General features: G+C 46.3%; 2 protein-coding genes and 1 pseudogene across 3 annotated transcripts in view; 2 read left to right on the top strand and 1 right to left on the bottom strand.

Annotated features, from left to right (window-relative positions):
- The window catches only part of CFAP263 (cilia and flagella associated protein 263), a 44,788-nt gene extending 43,840 nt beyond the window's left edge, over positions 1-948 (top strand). For both annotated transcript variants that reach the window (XM_055412644.2, XM_055412642.2), the window contains one exon: positions 800-948. In XM_055412644.2, coding sequence (XP_055268619.1) covers positions 800-886 — 87 coding nt within the window. In that variant the 3' untranslated portion in view covers positions 887-948. The remainder of the gene's footprint in view (positions 1-799) is intronic.
- Positions 27-11,697, bottom strand: PRSS54 (serine protease 54). The gene is made up of 6 exons (XM_055412645.2): positions 11,640-11,697; positions 8,951-9,122; positions 6,377-6,635; positions 5,658-5,789; positions 1,584-1,885; positions 27-87 (listed from the first exon to the last, which is right to left on the bottom strand). The coding sequence occupies exons 1-6, from the start codon at positions 11,695-11,697 to the stop codon at positions 27-29; spliced, it is 984 nt and encodes a 327-aa protein (XP_055268620.2).
- Positions 11,698-17,192: 5,495 nt separating this feature from the next.
- LOC129547056 (histone deacetylase 1 pseudogene) lies at positions 17,193-19,217 on the top strand (annotated as a pseudogene).
- Positions 19,218-21,081: the final 1,864 nt, after the last annotated feature.

Below are 21,081 nucleotides of genomic sequence, written 5' to 3'. Positions count from 1 at the left end.
ACAGTTGACATGGGTCTTTCCGTTGACTAAGTCCGCAGCCTTTTCATAGGGTACAGTGTGCCTGGAAGCCCCCTTGCCCATTGTGAGCTGTGGAGAAGAAAAAAGAAAAGTGCAAATGAAACGCTGCCGTCTTAAAAAGATAAAAGGGAAGCACTGAGACTGCCACAGGCCAGGTTGCACACACAGGACACGAGAGACATCCTTCAGTTCAGTTCAGTTCAGTCGCTCAGTCGTGTCTGACTCTTTGCGACCCCATGAACCACAGCACGCCAGGCCTTCCTGTCCATCACCAACTCCCGGAGTTCACTCAAACTCATGTCCATTGAGTCGGTGATGCCATCCAGCCATCTCATTCTCTGTCATCCCCGTCTCCTCCTACCCCCAATCCCTCCTAGCATCAGACTCTTCCTTAGAGCAGCGCAAAAACCCAGTCAGGTCACTTGGGAAGCTTAGCGTTCTGGCATGTAAACCCCAGGTCCATTTTCCAGGGTGCTTCTTTCTGCCTTTCCCGTGGTCACTTGGCAGCAGGATAATAAACTAGGGTCCAAACAAGGGCCCATCATATCTGGGGCCAAGAAGTAGCAGAGAATCACAGCAGGAGCCTGCCACTTCTCACTTCACGGAACAGAAACAATGAATCTTCTGATGCCCCAAGGTGGCCGGTGGCCACCGCCTGCACGCAGACACTGCACCCAACACAAGGTTATCCGCGCCATCACAGGGCTGGATGCGGGTACGATTGGCACAATCCGTTTGTCTCAAATGACCTTCTCCCCCCTCCCCCTTTCTCCTTTTGTAGATGTCCTTGAAAGGCTACCGCAAAGCTTGGAATAAGATGAAAACCACCAATGAGCAGTTGCAGGCAATTTCCGGCCCTGGGAAATAAACAGAAGCAGCTACCGCTGCCGACCAAAAAGTGATCCATTAAAGTCATTAGCTCCTGTCTAAGGCATGGGGTCTGCTCACTGTTCCCTGTGCTGGCTGGGGCCCCCAACTCTCCAGCCAGGCTGCTGGTCACCTCCCAGGCCACCTCAGCCCCCTGGGGAAGTGTTTTCACAGCCTGGCCCCGGGAACCCGTGAACACTGAAAGAACCACAGGGCACTCTAATGGTTTGACACTTGTTAGCCCACGTTTAGTTCACAAGCACACACGAAAGCGACCTTCCCGCTCGCGGGAGTGGGGCTAGAGGAGAGGGAGCCGGCCCAAGTCTGAGCGCGGGCCCTTCCACGGCAGCCCAGCTGCGCGACTCTCAAAAAGAAACACCGAAACAGCACGGTGAATGCCTGGCACTCGGCGTTCTGAGCTTCCTCTTCGGTTTGGAGGGCTAGCTCCTAGACGAAGATCCCATTATCAAAGAATACGCAAAGCGCAAAGGAAAAATAAGGTAATTTCTTGGGGCTGATGTAACCTGTTCCGGCCTGAAGGGGGCGCAGGCGCCATGAACTCCCCACCGTAGTAGTCATAGTACGTGGGCTGGATGGCCATCTCAGACCTGCCTGGCTCCCTCCGCCCCTTTTCCCGGAAGTCTAGACTCATTTGAGTGCCATTGTCTGGCAGTGAACGCGTGGAATGCACGGTGGACCTTTCTTGTCCTTGGAAGGATAGTCGGGGCCACGCAAGCTGGCTCAGCCCAGCCTGTTTTCTCTGTGTCACGAGATCACGTGATGAGTAGCTGGGTAAAAGGCTGGGGTTCTCCCAGTGATGGAAGGAAGACAGGGGCGAGCTGGTCTTCCTGGTTTGGGACGTGATCCAGTCGCTGTAGTCTTCCACCCTGATGTACAGGAACAGGCCCGGGCATTTCTCCCCTCCTTGGGACAGGATTCCTCTCAGCACCCACAGACTCATTTCCTTCAGCTGGCACATCATTGGGTTTCCTGGGTCCCCCTGTGATAAAGGACAGAAGGCTTCAGGTCTTAGGAAAAAAACTCCTTCTCCCTCTCTCTTTTTAAAAAATATGTCCAAGTGCTATTTACGGTCTATTCTAGAAAAGTTTTACACTATTCTGGCCTGTTCTTGCTGGTTCTCACAAGAAATTAGGTAAATTATAAGATACTGTTTCTAATCTAGGCCACTGTCCCCACAGATTCCAACAAGATGACTTTTCCTTTTATCATACAAATTATTGGAAGGCTCCTGCAGTTTGCCTGTAGCTTCCTGGTTCCCACTTCATTTTCTTGCCCCTTTCTAGGACTTTGAATAAACCCTCCCTCTCTTCTGGTTTCTCACTCCTCAAATGTTATTTTGTTCCTTTCTGGCCTGGAATGGGTCCCTTTTTTTCCTTCTCTTCTCTGTTTTGTTTCAAGTTGCTCGCACCCACCCACAGTCCAGCTAGGGTCAGAGCCAGACTTCTGCACCCTGCCCCCGCCATCCCCATCCAAGACTCTAGAGAGCTGTCCTCCGGGCCTCGGGACCTCTGCCATACAGATCTGATCTCCCTTCAGGTGAGTGGGCAGGAGCCTGACACACCTGGCTGGACATGTAACCCTGGAAGGTTACTTAATTCTCTGAGCTAAACTGGGGACTCAGTTCACCTCTGTAACACCAGAGGTCCTAGCACAGTGCCTGACCTAAAGGATGCACTCAGTAAACAATTAGCTGCTATTACCCTGGTGTCGAGAAAAGGCCATCGATTTTACATGAAAAACTGAGAAATATGGGGGAAAAAAACAAAGCAGCAGCTAGGAATAAGTTATCTTAACTGTCCTCTCCCGCCCCCTTCCCCCAGGCCTCCTCTTAAAGGAATACCTGCTCCCCAGCCCCAGCCCGTGGTCCGTCTTGGTCCAGGCGGGGGTGGGTTTATCATCGAAGGCTGGGTGATTACACTTCACTCTCACTATTTGATTGAGGCATGGGGAGGGGGCTTACAGTTGACAATGGCAAACAGTCTGAACAGATTCAACCATGAGAATCAGAGAGGCGCAAAAGTGGTCACGTCAGTCCCTGCCGGTCCCCAGGCCTCAGTGCCCGAGCCTTCTTGGGTGTCTATACACTTGCAGCCTCTTTCACTGAACCCTCCTTTTTCTGAGGAAGCCATGCCAGAACAGAAATGAACAGGAGAAGACAAGAGCCACTCCGCAAGCAGGGCCAGGGGAGGTGCGCTCGGCAAGGCTACCATAATTCCCTGGTTGTCTCATGGCTACACACACATGAGGATAACATTCTGAATTTCGTTCTGTGCTTCTCATCAGATGGAAGGGGGTGCTTGAGTGTGGAACTCTTAATTTTTCAGCTTTTCACACTCTGCTGATTTTCATCCCTTGCTGCCAAACAGCAGAAGGCAGAAACTTCGTCCCAGAGCTCTGGCCAGTCCTCCTGGGACTGGTGAACAGGCATTTTCGTCTGCACCCTGTTGTGTCTGCCTGGGGCACAGAGGGTTTCTGGCCAAGCGTGGCGTAATCTCCACTGTGTTCACCAGACCCACTCCCAGTTTGTTTTAACTGTGCTTTTACAGTTTGAGGAAGAAAAGGAATGCAATTCAGGACAAACAGTTTGACAAATGATTGTGTGGTCGCCATCCCTGGCTCTCAGGTGGTTTGGCAAGCTGCTATTCCACTCAGGTGTAGAGTATGCTGCTCTTTCTCTTCTCCGTAGCCTGTAAGCGTGAGACTTCTGCAGCTCAAGCAAAGGAGACAGAAGGTACCAGCCGCTCCTCTGGAGCAGTCTCACCTCATCTCCTGGGGGAGCGACCCTTTCCTTGGGCGATCCTCAACCTCCACATTCAGCAAAAGCCCTAACAGTTTGGGAAGAAGGAGGGGTGAATTCAGAGTGGTTCTGCTTTTGTTGGGTCTCTGAGGACTCATTAGGGCAGACCCTGGAAAGTGAAAATGAAAGTCGCTTAGTCGTGTCTGACTCTTTGAGACTCCATGGACTATACAGTCCATGAAGTTCTCCAGACCAGAATACTGGAGTGGGTAGCCTTTCCCTTATCCAGCAGATCTTCCCGACCCAGGAATCGAAGCGGGGTCTCCTGCATTGCAGGTGGATTCTTTACCAGCTGAGCTATCTGGAAAGCCCAGAGCAGACACTGAACCTGGGTGAATTATTCTACATGTGAGAAGTGTGGCTTTGAGGACCTAGCTAGACAAGGCACTGTTTTTTGAAATGGTCTGAGACAGTTTGTAAGCATAATTCTAAAAAGCAGCGGACTGTCTATAGGTGTGCTGCAGTTAAAAACCAATCTGAATTTTGTCGGTAGTTTAAAGAAGTGATCATTTAGACTGTAAGCAGTTTGTGTGTGCTGTATGCTAAGTCATTTCAGTCGTGTCTGACTCTTTGTGACCCCATGGACTGTAGCCCGCCAGGTTTCTCTGTCCATGGGGATTCTGCAGGCAAGAATACTGGAGTGGGTTGCCATGTCCTCCTCTCGGGGGTCTTCCCAACCCAGGGATCAAACTGGAGTTTCCTGCATTACAGCGGATTCTTTACCGCTGAACCACTGGGGAAGTCTGTAAGGAGTTTACCATATTCCTATGCATCTAAGATTCTCTTAAAACTTTCTGTCTTTGAAATGGCATGTGTCTTTTAATCAGTTGATTCCAGAATGTCCATGCACTTTTATTCCAGCATTTTTTCCTTCTCAATGTTACATAAAATAATGGTGTGCTCTGCAACTGATAGCATTGGGATCTGATGAACTGTGGCTCTAGACTGACAGAGTGACTAATGGCAGTAGCTACATCTTCTTCTGTATTTTAACACATTCTCTAAGAAGTTGCTACAATCCCGCATCTGACAGAGCTCAGTACAATGTCGGTTCAGTCGCTCAGTCAGGTCCGGCTCTTTGTGCCCCCATGGACTACATTGTAGTACAATGTAGAACTCTCGATAAATGTTAAACCAGCTTTGGAAGGGCAAACTTATTGTCTGATGAAAGGCAGTCCTTCATGCTTTTGCAATGAAATGACTTTGAGAAAGAATTGTCCACGTCTAAGTATTTTTTTCCCTTTCTCTTAAAAAAACTTTCCCTTAGCCCTCTGAAAAAATTTTCCCACTCAGGAATCCTGAAGACTATTTTGAGAAAAGTGGTTGATGGAGTAGAGGAGGGAAACTTTGTCTGGAAGTCGGGTAGACCTGGGTTCTCGTCTTTAATGTTTGTTAACTGTGTGGCCCTGGTAAGCCATGCTTTTCCCAGGTACAGATTTGAGGGCCATGGACAGGTGTTTGTGAATTCTGTGCATTTTCCTGAGGGAGTAGGACAGCCCACATCCAGGCAGAGGGCAGGGCTTCTTATCAGAAAAAAGAAACCCAGTAACTGATGAGCAGGAAGCCAAATATAGTGAGCTTGTGCTGTAAGCACACTCAACATATATCCCCATGTGTGTTTGGGACACATTCTTTCAAACTTTTAGCTCATGAAAAAACATGTTACTTAGCCATGCTTAGTTATGTCACACTGACAACGGTGACTGGTTAGTCCATTCAGCAGATGGTTATTGAGCTTTTTATTATTGTTATTTTATTTTTTATTATGTATTTATTATTATTGTTATTGAGTTATTGAGCTTATTTGCCAAGTGCTGCTCATCCTAGAGACATCTGTGAATCCCAAGTGGCAGTCCCTGACCACACACAGCCCACCATCCAGCCAGGGGGAGTCCCAAGCCCCCCATGAAGTAGCCTCTGCTTACTCTCAGAGTCTATTCCGCCGTGTTCTTACCAAGCAGACGGCGTTGGTCTCCATTTCTATGTGGTTGCCACAGCCTGTTTTCTGCACTCTGTTTAAGGGACACGAGTCAATGTCTTTCACGGAGATTTTCCTCAGGATACTCATTGTCATGTGATTTCCTGTCTGGACCATGCAACAGAGAGCACAAGAATTACTAACAGGAAGACATCCCCCAAGTCACCTCAACTACAACTCACATATTCAGATGGGAGTCAGTAAGAAATGTTCTAATAAAGCCCCTTTTCCTCATAGAAATCACAGCCTGTGTCTGGCTTTTTACTGAAGACTACCTTTGTGAAAGCGAAGAACCTGAATGTGAAAACAGGCAGAGAATGTTTACCCTTTCTTTGCTTTTCCGTGTTTGCTTCCCAAGAATCAGAGAAAACAAGGATGGCTCAGAGAAGAGGACTGAAAGCTCTGGTTCAGGGAATGATGTCCCTTCGCCCCTCAGTAACCTTGCAGTCATTTCAGGCGTTCGCTACCCATGTATGTCCAATTTTGGTGTAAGGATAAAAGAAAAAGTACCAAATGTAAAAGTGACCTCAGAGAGAGCAAGCGCTGGGAAGCCTGACCGGTTCAGTGGGGGTTCCAGCCCAACTCCAGAACCTCAGGCCACCTGAATTACTGAGCTAAGCCCTGGAATGGTTCATCCTGGTCACCCCCACCGCTGGCACACACACAGCCTCCTCTAGGAGAAGGAAGCCATTAACTGCAGTTGTGGGGTTCCATCCTGCCACCCAGCAGTTCAGCAGGAGTGGCGGCCTGTTCAGCTTTCTGCCGAGGAAGCAGATGGGCCGGACCAGGCTGTTGAACTGCATTGCCGTGTCTGTCTTCAGGAGGGCTATGTTATTTCTCATGGTCTTATTGTCGAAGTCTTCATGGATGATGATGGTGTTGATAGGGTACTCTTCATGAGCAATCAGTTTTGCATCCATCTTAGCAATACCAACTATAGCCACAGCGTCCTTCCTGGAGAGAGAGAACAAGGAGGTCTTGAGAAGCTGAGGCCCCAAGGAAGCTTCCCACTTCCCTGTTTGCAGGTTTATTGATTTTTCGGCTCCATCCAACTCATCTTCCTGCAGCTACTTTTTACTCAGCTTTTTGAACCCTGTCCCCAGGAAATTTTTGTTTGTTTGTTTTATTGATGTGTAGTTGATTTGCAGTGTTGTATTAGTTTCTGGTATACAGAAAAGTGATTCCGTTTATATATATATTATAATATGTAATATTTTATATATTATATACATGAAATATATTTCATATATATGAAATACATGAAACATATATTATATATGAAATATAGTTCATACATGTAAAATATATTCCATATATTATATACAATATATTACAATAATATATTTAATTTTTCATATTCTTTTCCATTATGACATCACAAGATACTGAATATAGTTCCCTGTGCTATACAGTAAGACCTTGTCATTTATCGATTTTATAATAGTTTGTCAGGAAATCTTTTCTGAACCCCTACACTTGTGCCATCATCCTTTGAAGATTCTTCTGTTTTACAGGCATATAGACTACCACCTAAAGATAATCTGGTATGTTATGGCTGATTATCTTTCTTCTGTGCTTATTTATTTATGGGTCTAAAATTAAAATGAAAAACTTTTAAAGCCATAGGTTGGAGTAATAATGTAAACCCTGGCAATAATCAAATGGCGTAACAAAAACTGAAAAGAAAGTGGAGCTGGGTTGTATACACCAATTTTCTCATCTTTCATGGGAGTCTAAACTGTTATTTACTTATAGCTAATACGTGAAATAACAAGAGTGTGCAGACATTAAAGTACACAAATAACCTATTAACACTGAATGGTCATAAGCAGGGAAGGAAAGAGTGAAAAGATAGGAATTCTGGCATCAGCCATGGGAGAGTTTTGAAAGGATGATCCAGAGAGAAACAGAAGACTTGGGTATTTTCCATGAAATTATAACTCTAAGATGAACACATTTGTAAGAAAATAAATTCAAGCTTTCCAAATCTGTTAGAAGAGACCTATGAAACAAAGCCATATAAGGAAAGGAAAACAGGAAGCAAGAAAAACAGAAGACATAATCTAAAAACAAAAAGCAGGAGTTTCATTCTGAATATCAGAGCAGAAGGGCATGCAACAAGACAAAGAAAGGCTTCTCATGGTGATAAGGCATTTGATCTGCAATGAAGGATTCACTGCAACAAGTGACACAATGTTCATGAATTAAATTCCAGGAAATAGAAGGAGAAAAAGCCCGGAGTTTGTCGTTTGCCTTGGTCAGCCCAGGAAAGATCAAGTAGACTCTATGCTCCAATTTTATATATTAAATTATATTCCAGGGACAGAGGTGAACTTTTTAATTTACTTATGGAAAATAGTCACATTGACCACGGAGTACACCCCAGCGACAACATGAACGAATTCCTTAATAGATCACCTTGCCGTCTAACTCAAGATTAAACCATGTTAGAAAACAAAGCAAAGCATCCTATCACCTGGATATTTTTAAATGGTCTTTAATAAAACCCAGAGTCAAAAAGGAAATCACCCGAACCAGCAGATCAGATAGAAAACAGCAGTAATGAAAACACTACGTAGAAAACAACCTCTCTGGAGGGCTGGTGGGCGATATATACAGCACATATAGTGTTTGTTTTTAAAATCTGGTTTAAAAGAAGGTCCATTTACCATAAACCATTTGGAGAATACCGAGAAGTTCAAAGAAGAAAACAGGAATCATGGGTGAGTGCTCTGAGCATCCAGAGATGGGCACTCTTCAAGTGTCTGTGTATTTCCTTCAAGCCTTTTCTCTCTCTATGTGTGTATATTTGTGGCAGTCTCATGGTTAAGGTCTGAGGTTTAAGTGTTTTAAACTTATCCTATCAATTCCCTTAACAAGACTCCTTGTTAGGACTCTGATCAGTTCCCTTAATGAGATAAGCAGTAAGGACCTCCAGTGTCAAGAGTCAGTGCCTCTGTGATTGCAGTACATAAAGCGGGAGCCAGTACCCTTCCCGCAGAGGACGGCGAGCGCGTCCTTCCACTCCAGTGGTCCAGCTGTTAGTCCTTACCGCAGAGAAGGCACAGACTGCGCTGACCTTGGCAGCTGGTGATGTTAGGACCCCCAAGCTCGGGGCAAGCCCTGAGCTGGTAAAAAAAAAAAAAGCCGTGTTGCCCTGACACCAGGAATCCACCTTCCAGGCTTCCCCAAGCTGAGCAGGAAGCAGAGCCCCCTGAAGCCCACCCCGCCTCAGTGGGCTGTGTCAGCTCCAAAGCTGGGGTACTGGCCTGTTCTGAAAGGTGGACGCGATGCTGAGGATCCAGAACTCACTGAGGATGATGCCAAAAGTCAGGTGGGTGTACTGGGAATCCTGCAGCGACACCACCCATGGGAACTCCTGCTCTTCGACCAAACCCTCCTCGGAAGTGACCGCAATGTTGCTTTTCTGGATGCCGCAACCTGGAGGGGGTGTGCAGGGGCCTGACTGCCGGGCAAGCAGCTGGAGGCCTGTGGCCGCCACTACCACTGACACATCAGACCTCAGGACCGGCTCGCTCTCGTGCCGTTTCCCCCACTTTTTCTGGCTCACGATAACCATACCACCCTCGTTTATTTTCCTGGGAGGTCTTCTTCCCCATCAAAGACCCTTGGTGACATCTTTGAATCTGAAAATGTTAGGCTAGCGATGATCACTCTCATCTATTGCACACTTAGCACTTAGCAGATTTGTTGTTTATTTAGTCACTAAGTTGGGGCCAACTCTTTGTGACCCCATGGACTGTAGCCCGCCAGGCTCCTCTATCCACGGGATTTTTCCAGGCAAGAATACTAGAGTGGGTTGCCATTTCCTTCTCCAAGGGATCTTCCTGACCCAGGGATTGAATCCACATCTGCATTAGCAGGCGGGTTCTTTACCTCTGGGGGTTTCCAGGTGGCTCAGTGAAAAAGAATTCCCTGCCAATGAAGGAGACCAGGGAAGTCCCACTTAGCTTATACTAAGCTGTTTATCTGAAATCTTTCATATATATCAGCAGTTCTTAAAGTGTAGTCTGGGATCTTTGGGAGTCCTCAAGACCCTTTTTGGGGTCTGCCAGGTTAAAACTCTTATCTGGCCACCGTGTCCCAAGTCCAGTTGGACCCTATGCATTGGGACTTGGGGAGAGCCACTCACCTCTCTGGGTTTCAGTTTCCTTTTATGAGAGGTGGGGTTAACACACACCTCTCACAAGAGGAGAGGTGTGTCCCCATGGCTGATAGTGCTAAGCTCAATGGATGGTGGCATTACCCACCCCCACTGCTCTGGTAGCCACTACATGAGTACCCAGCGTGTGTTTCTAAGTTGGTGGTCCTGGGCCCTGTGTGTCACGTGGTGGGTAGCACCGGCTGACAAGGTCAGGTCATTTGTGGCTTCTCTTTCATCCATTCATCTAACTACACACCTGCCCTGCTGAGTTAGGGGCTGGGCTAATGGGGCAGATTTCAGGGTCCTGTCCCCACCCCAGGGGAGGTCCCAATGCATGGGGGAGACAGACATGCTGAAGAGTGACAGCGTACAGAGAGACCTGTGACACAAGAGACTGTCCCCAGAGCACACAGAAGAGGGGACATAGATTTTGCCCAGAACATGAAGTCTGGGAGGGCTTCCCCCTGGAGGTGACCTCTGAGGTGAGCACCAGTGGGATAGCATTTCCAAACCGTGATGCTGGAGTTGACTGAACATTCAGTATAGTCATCAAAGGACCACTCCATGCCAGGGCACCATGTGATCAGATTCACATCTCTGTGAATTGATACTTGGAGACTTTGCTGGAACAGTGACAGAGCTGGTTGTTAGCAGGATGATGGCTGCAAGGCCATCAAGTGCTTCAGGGTCACCAGAGATAGGAATCCTGGTTTGCTTGGTTTTTTTTCACAGGATATTGGCCATCTGTGGTGAACAAGGCACTAAACCACCCTTCCTCATGCAGCAAGAATCTATAAGTGTGTGATGACTTACCTTTTCAAAGTTCTAGTTGGCTGATTCATTCATTCATGACCTTATAAAATCCTTGAAAGGCCAGGATATAATGAGAAAATCTGTCCCAGCCTCACTTGCCTGAGGCTTTTTAAGAGGGGAGGAGAGGCCCTTTCTGTGTTTTGTCTCCTTGGCCTGCAAGGAGGTGGAGGAGGTGAGGAAGGTGGGTTGGTCTGCTTGGTGTGTGTACTCATGTGTGGGGAGCTCTCATGTCTCTTATTTAACTCCAGGAAGACAGGAGAGAGCCAGCTGGGGTGGCAGGAGCTGGCACAGAGACTGCTTTGGTCAGGTGCCCCACCATCTACCCCGTTCCAGGCTGGAATCTATAAAGCTGGGGATCAGGGAGGTGACTGCAGCTGCTACTTCTGCCGACTGAGGCCAGGCAGCCTCTAAGGCACCTCCCTGTCCCTGGGCCCAGCCCTGCAGCTGGGGATCAGTTTAGAGGTAATATTAAACGTTTAAGGATAAAGGCCTTCATCCGAAGTTGAAATAGAAACACTTGGAAGACCTGGTTCCCAAGTGCATAAGACACATCTTGCCCTCCCCTTCTCGCCCCCCAACTCCAGCTCAGGAAGGATGGAGCCTGGAGGATATGTCTTAGGGAGAGCAGGGGCAGGGGTAGTGAGTGGGGAGCCAGGAGCTCATGGCAGCCCCCTCTGCCCCCTCAGGGGGCCCTCTCTGTAGCCTAAGCTTTGTTTTCCTAACCAGACTCTCACCAAGGACTAGTCCTGACACCAGGCTGCTCAAGCCGAGTGTCCTACATCCAGCCACCACGTTCTACTTCTTCTCCTGGTTCCCTCCACCAATGCATGCTGCCCAGAGCAAGGCGGCGTGAGTCACCCGCCCCCGAGTCCCTCTCTGGACATTAAAAGGACAGTTTCCTCTTCTGGGATGATTCCCCCTGCCACGTCACACGGTCAGCTAAAGTCGTGACGGAAGAGAACAGAGAGAAGCACACTCACTGGCAGATGCGTGGGAGACACAGAGCAGCAGCAGGAGCACCCCTCTCATCGCTGCCATCCCCAGAGACAGCCGCAGCAGACACCATGGGCAGCTGTGAACACAGAAGTGCCGAGCGCCTGGCCTTTTCCTCTCCTCCCCAAGGTGGTGACATCCCCCACCCCCACCCCCGTATCGGGGTCCCTGTCCCTTGCCTTTCCACCCATAAAACTTCCGACACACGGGAATCAGACCTGTCAGGTCCCTGTTCTTTGGTTCCGAGCAGTAAAGAGGCCAGGACCAGCTGCCTAGCCCTGATGTTCAGCCAGTGACTCGTAAGACGGCCCAAGGAGAGGAGGCAGCCACGCTGGTTGGTTTTCTGCACAACCCAGCCAGGGTCCCCGGGTTTCCCCACAGTGTCAGGTCTCAGAAAAAGGTTATTTTTTGACTCGTGGAATTCAACCCTTGCCTTAACTGTGTAGCCATAGGTTGCTGCTGAAAAGCAAAAAGTGGGGGTTCCGTAAAAGCCCACCCTGGTTTTGCCCCTCCTATGGGCTTCCCTGGTGGCTCAGATGGTAAAGAATCTGCCTGCAATGCAGGAGACCTGAGTTCGATCCCCTGGGTTGGGAAGATCCCCTGAAGAAGGGAAAGGCTACCCACTCCAGTATTCCTGCCTGGAGAATTCCATGGGCAGAGGAGCCTGGTGGGCTACAGACCATGAGGTCTCAAAGAGTCGGACACAACTGAGCAACTGAACACATTAAACTCTGCTGGCTTAAGTAATGCTGGGTTTCTTTTCACTGATGACAGCTCAGACTTTTACATAGTAACCGCCCCAGCACTTCGCTCAGTTCATTCACACAGTAACCCTGTGAAGTGGACACCATCATCATCCTCATTTTGTGTGTGTGTGTGTGTGTGTGTTTGTGTGTAAAGTCGCTGAGTCGTGTCTGACTCATTGCAATCCCATGGACTGTGGCCCACCAGGTTCCTCTGTCTGTGGGATTTTTCCAGGCAAGAATACTTGCCATTTCCTTCTCCAGGGGATCTTCCCGACCCAGGGATTGAAGCCCTCATCCCCATTTTAGAGATTCAGAAACTGATACTCAGAGACCATAAGAATCCCACCCAAGGTCAGCCAAGGCTGCCCGGTGGTGGAGCTGGAGTTCAAATCCCAGGCATACTCCTCCATCCCCTGCACCACCAGGCCTGCCCTCGCCTCAGACAATGCACAGGGGCCCTAGGAACCCGCGCGTGCTGTTCTCAGTCACCATGTTCTGCTCATGACGCCAGATGTTTCTTGCCGTCAGGATGGTTCTCAGAGTTCTTGCGTGAATTGCTCCTGCAAAAGGAGAAGTGAACTCACTCTGACCTTATACCGCAGAGCTCAACCGAGGGATTCCTTCTAGCACCTTGGGAAGAATATTCCATTGTGGCATCACGGTTACCATGGAGCCACCAAGCAAACGTCTGGACGTGGGGACACGGGAGGAGCGGGGATGAAAAACCAGCCTGTTTCATAAAATTGGCAGGGCTTTCCTGGAAGCCTGCATCTCCCCAAGTCTGGCTGAGACAACTTTCCTTTCGCCAAGTCACAGAACCCTGTCTAGTCACGGCTGTGGTCTGTCTGTGTCTACATGAGTCTGTCCTACTGGAGGGAGGAAGCCCACGACTTGGGAGGGTTTGGTTTTTCCAACCTCAACAGCATTCTTTCACTCCTAGTGTGGTTTCCTGGAGGCTCAGCCCAGTTTTCTTTAGCCCCCCAGCTTGTGGGTCCACATGGAGCTACCAGAAGTGCCCTGCCAGACCACAATTTCTAGGTGGATCTGCACTCCAGCAGCTACAAACAGCCCAGGCTTCAGCACAGGGCCAGGACTTCAGAAAAGTGTTGACAGCGTTGTGGTCAGATGTAATTCCACAGACCCAGAGGGCTGCTGGCATTGACTGGACAGATGAATGACTGATTGGTAAAGGATGGCTGGATAGAAAGCAAAGCCTGATGAGAGAGTAACCACCGTCTCCTTCCCTTCTTGGCTTCCCTAACATTCATCCTGTGTGCCTAGCCAGCCTGCATCACCTCCAACCCCAAGGAGGGAGAATGGGATGGGAAAGATTTTTGGCATGGGAGAAACCGGAGTTGCTGATCCTTCAATATGCTCCGCATATTGCAGGTCTCAAAGAGTTTTCACAATTTCTCATCCAGGACTCACAATCACCCTTGCCAGGATGAAGGAATTACCCAAGCTTTCCAGATGGAAACACCATGCCTCAAGGTGGGAAAGTCACTTCCCTAGAGCCGAACACCTGGGAAATGTGGGCAGGATTCCAACCAGATCCTTCCAACTCCAGGGTGGTCAGCCAGCTCCAAGTCGGCATTTCTCAGCCTGGACCACATGCTTGATAAGGGATGAAAGTAAAAACAGCGATCGGGGCAAAGTTGGGGGCTGCTCTTGAAGAATGGGGATCCTGATGTTAGTACCCAAGATGTCGACTCTCTCCAGATTCCTTCTTAAATTTCTGCATGAAAAGAAGCCATGTGCAAGCTGCCAGAAACACTCTGACATGTGTACATACATGATCAGTTCCTAAATCATGTCCGACTGTTTGTGACCCCAAAAACTGTAGCCTGCCAGGCTCCTCTGTCCATGGGATTTCTCAGGCAAGAATACTAGAGCAGGTTGCCATTTCCTTCTCCAGGGGATCTTCCTGACTCAACGATCAAACCCACGTCTCCTGCATTGGCAGGTGGATTCTTTACCACTGAGCCACCAGGGAAGCCAAACCTTATAGACAGTGGGCCTCAAATTTTCATCCTCTCTGGGTCACTTAATACAGACTGTCAACTTTAGGTAAATTTTTAAAAAATTCATCATAGCATTTAAAATAATTATTTGATTCTTCAAGGTTAATAATAATAAAATTTTTATTTTATATCTTTGAGAGGAAATTCATTTGCAATCTTACACCAAGGGCTTCATGTTCAGGACAGTGACAGCATGAAACATTCAATTTTTCAACCTGTCATTTTTTACTTGTTTTCTCTATTTTCATTAAGTTAGAAAATCTTACCTCTCAACTAAAGGGCATCCGAAATCACAGTGTGTTCTGGAGTTTTCATCAGATATTCAGTTCAGTGTATTCAGTTTAAACATGGGCTCCAAAATTACAGAGAGTTTTTTCAGTGATGGCTGTTCTTGCATGCTCGGGGGCAGCCCCTCAAGCTCAAAACCCCGGGCTGAAATTTTCTTCTAGGAAACTGAAAGTTTCATCCTGGGAGATAGTGATGGTTGGATTACTAGTCCACTTGGTTGCTTTCCCCTCTGGAAAATATTTCTTCATGTCCCACTGCCCCTTTGTTAAAAATGCTTTTTAAACATGCCAATAAGAGCTGTACTGTACTTCAAAAATCTCTCGTGGAATTAACAGAATTAAAAAATCAAGCACTTCATTTTGTTGTTGTTCGGTCGCTAAGTCATGTCGAACTCTCTGTGACCCCATCAACTGCAGCAAGCCAGGCTCCTCTGTCCTCCCCCGTTTCCAGGAGTTTGCTCAAATTCCTGTCCATTGAGTCGGTGATGCTATCTAACCATCTCATACTCTGTTGTCCCCTTCTCCTTTTGTCCTCATTCTTCCCCAGCATGAGGGTCTTCCCCAGTGAGTCAACTCTTCCCATCTGGTGGCCAGAGTATAGGTGCTTCAGCTTCAGCATCAGTCTTTCTACTGAACATTCAGGGTTGATCTCCTTTAGTATTGACTGCTTTGATCTCCTGGCAGTCTAAGGGACTCTCAAGAGTCTTCTCCAGCACCACAATTCAAAAGCATCAATTCTTCAGTGTTCAGCCTTCTTTAGGGTCCAGCTCTCACATCCTTACATGACTGCTTATTTATGCACCACCTATTTCCCTAGTGTTGCTTCCTACTCATCTCTGGTTTGTTCAATTGTTAAAGCAAAATATCTACTCGCCCAAATAAGTCATACTCATTGCTCACTTGCATGGGGAGACTTTTCTACTGTCCTGCAACATCTCTTGGACAAGAATTTTGTTGATAGTTCACGCTGCCTTCTCTTTGAGTTATTTTTCATTAATGTTCATGTTCACTGAAGGCTTCCCTGTTATGGCATGATGTTTGCTATGAAGAGCAAAACTTTGAATGAGACTTTTGCCATTTAGATGTCTTTTCTGCTTAGGAAAAAAAAAAGCAAGAGTTTTAAATTCAAGAAAGCATTATAATGCCCACATTCTGGAAAAAAAAACTTATGTATCAAAGAGGACATCGTGCTTGTTTGAAGATGACAAAAATGTTCTAAAGATGTCATGCCATGATTTGGAAATTTTATTTTTAGATGTCTATGTTGGATTTGCAGGTTTTTCATGAAAGAGATTATCCATAGAATGTTTTAAATCTTCCTAGAAAGGTTTAACATAGAATATCGGGTTCATAACATAGAATATTCCCATGTTCTTAACCCTTAAAGAAGGAACTTGTATGCAAGAGTTTTTCAGTTTTTATCAAAGTAAAGTGGATTTTATTAACCACTGGCCAGCTTCCCAGTGGGCTTAGTGGTAAAGAATGCACCTGCCAATGCAGGAGACAAGGGTTCAATCCTTGGGTCAAGAAGATCCCCTAGAGAAGAAAATGGCAGCCCACTCCAGTATTCTTGCCTGGAAAATCCCCGGGAGCCTGGGGAGCTACAGTTCATGGGGTCATCAAGAATCAGACACGACTGAGTGACCGGAGTACACACACACACACACAAACCTGAAAGTCAAAGTACCCAATCAATCTTTGAGACTGGCTGATAGTGATTATTTGCACCACATGTAGCTGTGTCAATGTAAATATCCCTAATGAAAACTTTCCATTTTAAGTTAATTTAAAAGGAACATTTCACAAATATATTTATTTAAGTCAGACCTACCATACAAAAGCTAGGACATTACTATTATCTTGTATCTGTTTTGTATTCCATCCTCTATCTTTTCTCTTACTCTTTAATATTTTTAATATGTTTAATAATTTAATGTTTAATCTCTTACTATTTGTTTAAGATGGACAGGGAGGCCTGGCGTGCTGTGATTCATGGGGTCGCGGAGAGTCGGACACGACTGAGCGACTGAACTGAACTGAAGCATCCATATTATTCATGCTTAAACTACAAACTACATATTGAGTACATGGGCAAGAGTTTCTCTAGGGTGTATATACTAGAAGTAGGGTTCCTAGGTCAGAGGATCTGTTCAGTTCAGTTCAGTCGTGTCCGACTCTTTGTGACCCCATGAACTGTAGCACGCCAGGCTTCCCTGTCCATTACCAACTCCCAGAGCTTGCTCAAACTCCTGTCCATCGAGTCGGTGATGCCATCCAACTATCTTATCCTCTGTCATCCCCTTCTCCTGCCTTCAATCTTTTCCAGCATCAGGGTCTTTTCCAATGAGTCAGTTCTTTGCATCAGTCCTTCCAATGAATATTCAGGACTGATTTTCTTTAGGATTGACTGGTTTGATCTCCTTGCAACGCAGGGACTGTCAAGAGTCTTCTCCAACACCACAGTTCAAAAGATCAGTTCTGAGGGCGGACGGACCGACTGACGGGAGGGACGGGAGGCGAGCAAGATGGCGCAGACTCAGGGCACCAAGAGGAAAGTCTGTTACTATTACGACGGGGATGTTGGAAATTACTATTATGGACAAGGCCACCCAATGAAGCCTCACCGAATCCGCATGACTCACAATTTACTCCTTAACTATGGTCTCTACAGGAAGATGGAAATCTATCGCCCTCACAAAGCCAATGCTGAGGAGATGACCAAGTACCACAGTGATGACTACATTAAATTCTTACGCTCCATCCGCCCAGATAACATGTCCGAGTACAGCAAGCAGATGCAGAGATTTAACGTCGGTGAGGACTGTCCGGTATTTGATGGCCTGTTCGAGTTCTGTCAGCTGTCTACTGGTGGCTCTGTGGCAAGTGCCGTGAAACTTAATAAGCAGCAGACCGACATCGCTGTGAATTGGGCTGGGGGCCTACACCATGCAAAGAAGTCCGAGGCATCTGGCTTCTGTTACGTCAATGATATCGTCTTGGCCATCCTGGAACTGCTAAAGTATCACCAGAGGGTGCTGTATATTGACATTGATATTCACCACGGCGATGGCGTGGAAGAGGCCTTCTATACCACAGACCGAGTCATGACTGTGTCCTTTCATAAATATGGAGAGTACTTCCCAGGAACTGGGGACCTACGGGATATTGGAGCTGGCAAAGGCAAGTATTATGCTGTTAACTACCCTCTCCGAGATGGGATTGACGACAAGTCCTATGAGGCCATTTTCAAGCCGGTCATGTCGAAAATAATGGAGATGTTCCAGCCCAGTGCAGTTGTCTTGCAGTGTGGCTCTGACTCCCTGTCTGGGGATCGGTTAGGTTGCTTCAACTTGACCATCAAAGGGCATGCCAAGTGTGTGGAATTTGTGAAGAGCTTCAACCTGCCCATGCTGATGCTGGGAGGAGGTGGCTACACCATTCGTAATGTCGCCCGGTGCTGGACATATGAAACAGCTGTGGCCCTGGACACGGAGATCCCGAACGAGCTTCCATACAACGACTACTTCGAATACTTTGGACCAGATTTCAAACTTCATATCAGTCCTTCCAATATGACTAACCAGAACACTAATGAGTACCTGGAAAAGATCAAACAGCGACTGTTTGAGAACCTGAGAATGCTGCCCCACGCGCCTGGGGTCCAAATGCAGGCCATCCCTGAGGACGCCATTCCAGAGGAGAGTGGCGATGAGGATGAAGAAGACCCTGACAAGCGCATCTCAATCTGTTCCTCGGACAAACGAATTGCCTGTGAGGAAGAGTTCTCTGACTCTGATGAGGAGGGAGAAGGTGGGCGCAAGAACTCCTCCAACTTCAAGAAAGCCAAGCGAGTCAAAACAGAAGATGAAAAAGAGAAAGATCCAGAAGAGAAGAAAGAAGTCACAGAAGAGGAGAAAACCAAGGAAGAGAAGCAAGAAGCCAAAGGGGTCAAGGAAGAGGTCAAGTTGGCCTGAAGAGACCTCTCCAGTTCTGGCTTCTTGCCAAATCCCCACCTTTATCCCACAACCCTTCAGATTTTATATTTTCTATTTCTCTGTGTATTTATATAAAAATATATTAAATATAAATATCCCCAGGGACTAGACAGGAACCAGGGCCCTGAAGTCAGGGCACACATTACTTTTCTAGTAGCTGCCTTGCAACCCATCCCTCCCAAACTCTTGAACCCTAATGGGTACTGGGTAAAAGGGATCCGCTTCAGCAGCCATAGGACAAAATCTTGAAGTGCCTGCTTCATAGCTTTGAAAAGGTACCCTTACTGAGCATTTGAGAAAGGGTGGCTGGGTCTTCAGGGACTCCCTGTTGTTTTTAGGCTCTTAAGGTAACATCAGCCATTTTTAGATTGGTTCTGTTCTCACGCCTGCCCTCTCTCTGTCTTCCCCCAATTCTGCAGGTGAAGATTGGTAGTCTAGTTTCCATTTTGAGATACTATATTCATTTTTGTGAGAATCTTTGTAATAAAATGGTACATTTCTAAAAAAAAAAAAAAAGATCAGTTCTTTGGCTCTCAGCTTTCTTTATGATCCAACTCTCACATCCATACATGACTACTGGAAAAACCATCAGTTCAATTCAGTTGCTCAGTCATGTGCGACTCTTTGCGACCCCATGCACTGCAGCATGCCAGGTTTCCCTGTCTATCACCAACTCTGTGGAAAACCAACAGACCTTTGTCGGTAAGTAATGTCTCTGCTTTTTAATATGTTGCCTAGGTTGATCATAGCTTTTCTTCCAAGGAGCAAGCATCTTTTAATTTCATGGCTGCGGTCACCATCTGCAGTGATTTTGGAGCCCAAGAAAATAAAGTCTCTCATTGTTTCCATTGTTGCCGAACCATGTATTTGCCATGAAGTGATAGGACCAGATGCCATGATCTTAGTTTTTCAAATGTTGAGTTTTAAGCCAGCTTTTTCACTTTCATCAAGGCTTTTGGTTCCTCTTCGCTTTCTGCCATAAGGGTGGTGTCATCTGCATATCTGAGGTTATTGATATTTCTCCTGGCAGTCTTGATTCCAGCTTGTGTTTCATCCAGTCCGCCATTTCGCATGATGTACTCTGCATAGAAGTTAAATAAGCAAGGTGACAATATACAGCTTTCCCAATGTACTCCTTTCCCAATATGTCAGGATATATCTGTCTTTAGAAGATAAGGCTATATTGTTTTCCAAGGAGGCTGTAACAATTTGAACTCATACCAGCAGCATATATGGGTCCTGCGGATCCATGTCCTTTCTAACCCTTGCTACTGTCAGCCTTAATTTTTGGCAATCCAACAGTTATAAATGATATCTCATTGCTAATTATTAATATTATTAATTAATTATTATCTCATTCTCTAATTATTAATAAGGTCAAGGTTATTTCCTCACATGTTTATTCCCTCCAGAGTTAATGCTTGTGTCTTTTGCCCTTTTTTTTCTGTTGAGTTCTTATTGCTATGTGAGAATTCTTGGTATATTCTGAATATTGTTCACTGTACATATTGTGAATATCTTCAACCAGTTGTGGCCTATGTTTTCACTTTTGATTTCTTTATAGTGTTTGATTAAACAGGATTGAATTTTGTCAAATAATTTTTTGGTATCAATTAAGATAATCATTGGAAGAGGAAATGGCAACCCACTCCAGTATTCTTGTACAGGAAATCCCATGGACAGAGGAGCCGGCAGGGTACAGTCCATTGGGTCAAAAAGAGTCAGACACGACTGAACAACTACACAAGATGATCATGTGGTTATTCCTGAAATTGTTAGTGTGATTAATAAAATGTACAGAATTTCTCTGAAATAAATGTACATTATCTGAAATAAAATTTCTTGAATTTCAGGGATTAATATTTTATCTTTTTATTCACTACTGTTTGCCAATGTTTTATATAGCATTTTTGGCATCTGTGTTTGTGAGTTAGATTGGCTTGTAATTTTCCTCTCTCGTTTTATCAGTTTTAAGGTCCCGTGGAATTAGTTGGGAGATAGAAATGATATGTTCTCTGAAATTTTGCAGAATTACAATTGAAAACTGTCTAGGTCTCCTGTTTGTGGGTAAATTTCTAAAGGCTGTTTAATTTTTTTAGTGCCTCTAGGACTATGCTGACTATTCATCTTGAGGCACTTTGGTTAGTTATGTTTTTCTAGGAACTTTTTCATTTTGTTTGCTTTTACATAAAAGGTGTTAGGACTGTCGGTCACTATCAATTAAAATCTGTACTGTGGAAGTTAGCGCCCTTTTCTCATTCCTAGTATTGTTTGTTCATGCCTCTCGTCTACTCTTTACCGGTTTCTCCAGAGTTCCAGTTTACCTGTGCTTTCAGAATAAATTTTTGTCTTTGATGGTCTTTATGTTTTTGGTTTTGGG

The sequence above is a fragment of the Moschus berezovskii genome, chromosome 22 (assembly GCF_049115385.1).
Source record: "Moschus berezovskii isolate FMDL1 chromosome 22, NW_MosBer_1.0, whole genome shotgun sequence".
In the NCBI taxonomy this organism is placed as follows: domain Eukaryota; kingdom Metazoa; phylum Chordata; class Mammalia; order Artiodactyla; family Moschidae; genus Moschus; species Moschus berezovskii.
Note: the sequence above shows the minus strand (reverse complement) of the source record. Positions and strands in the feature narration are given on the sequence as shown.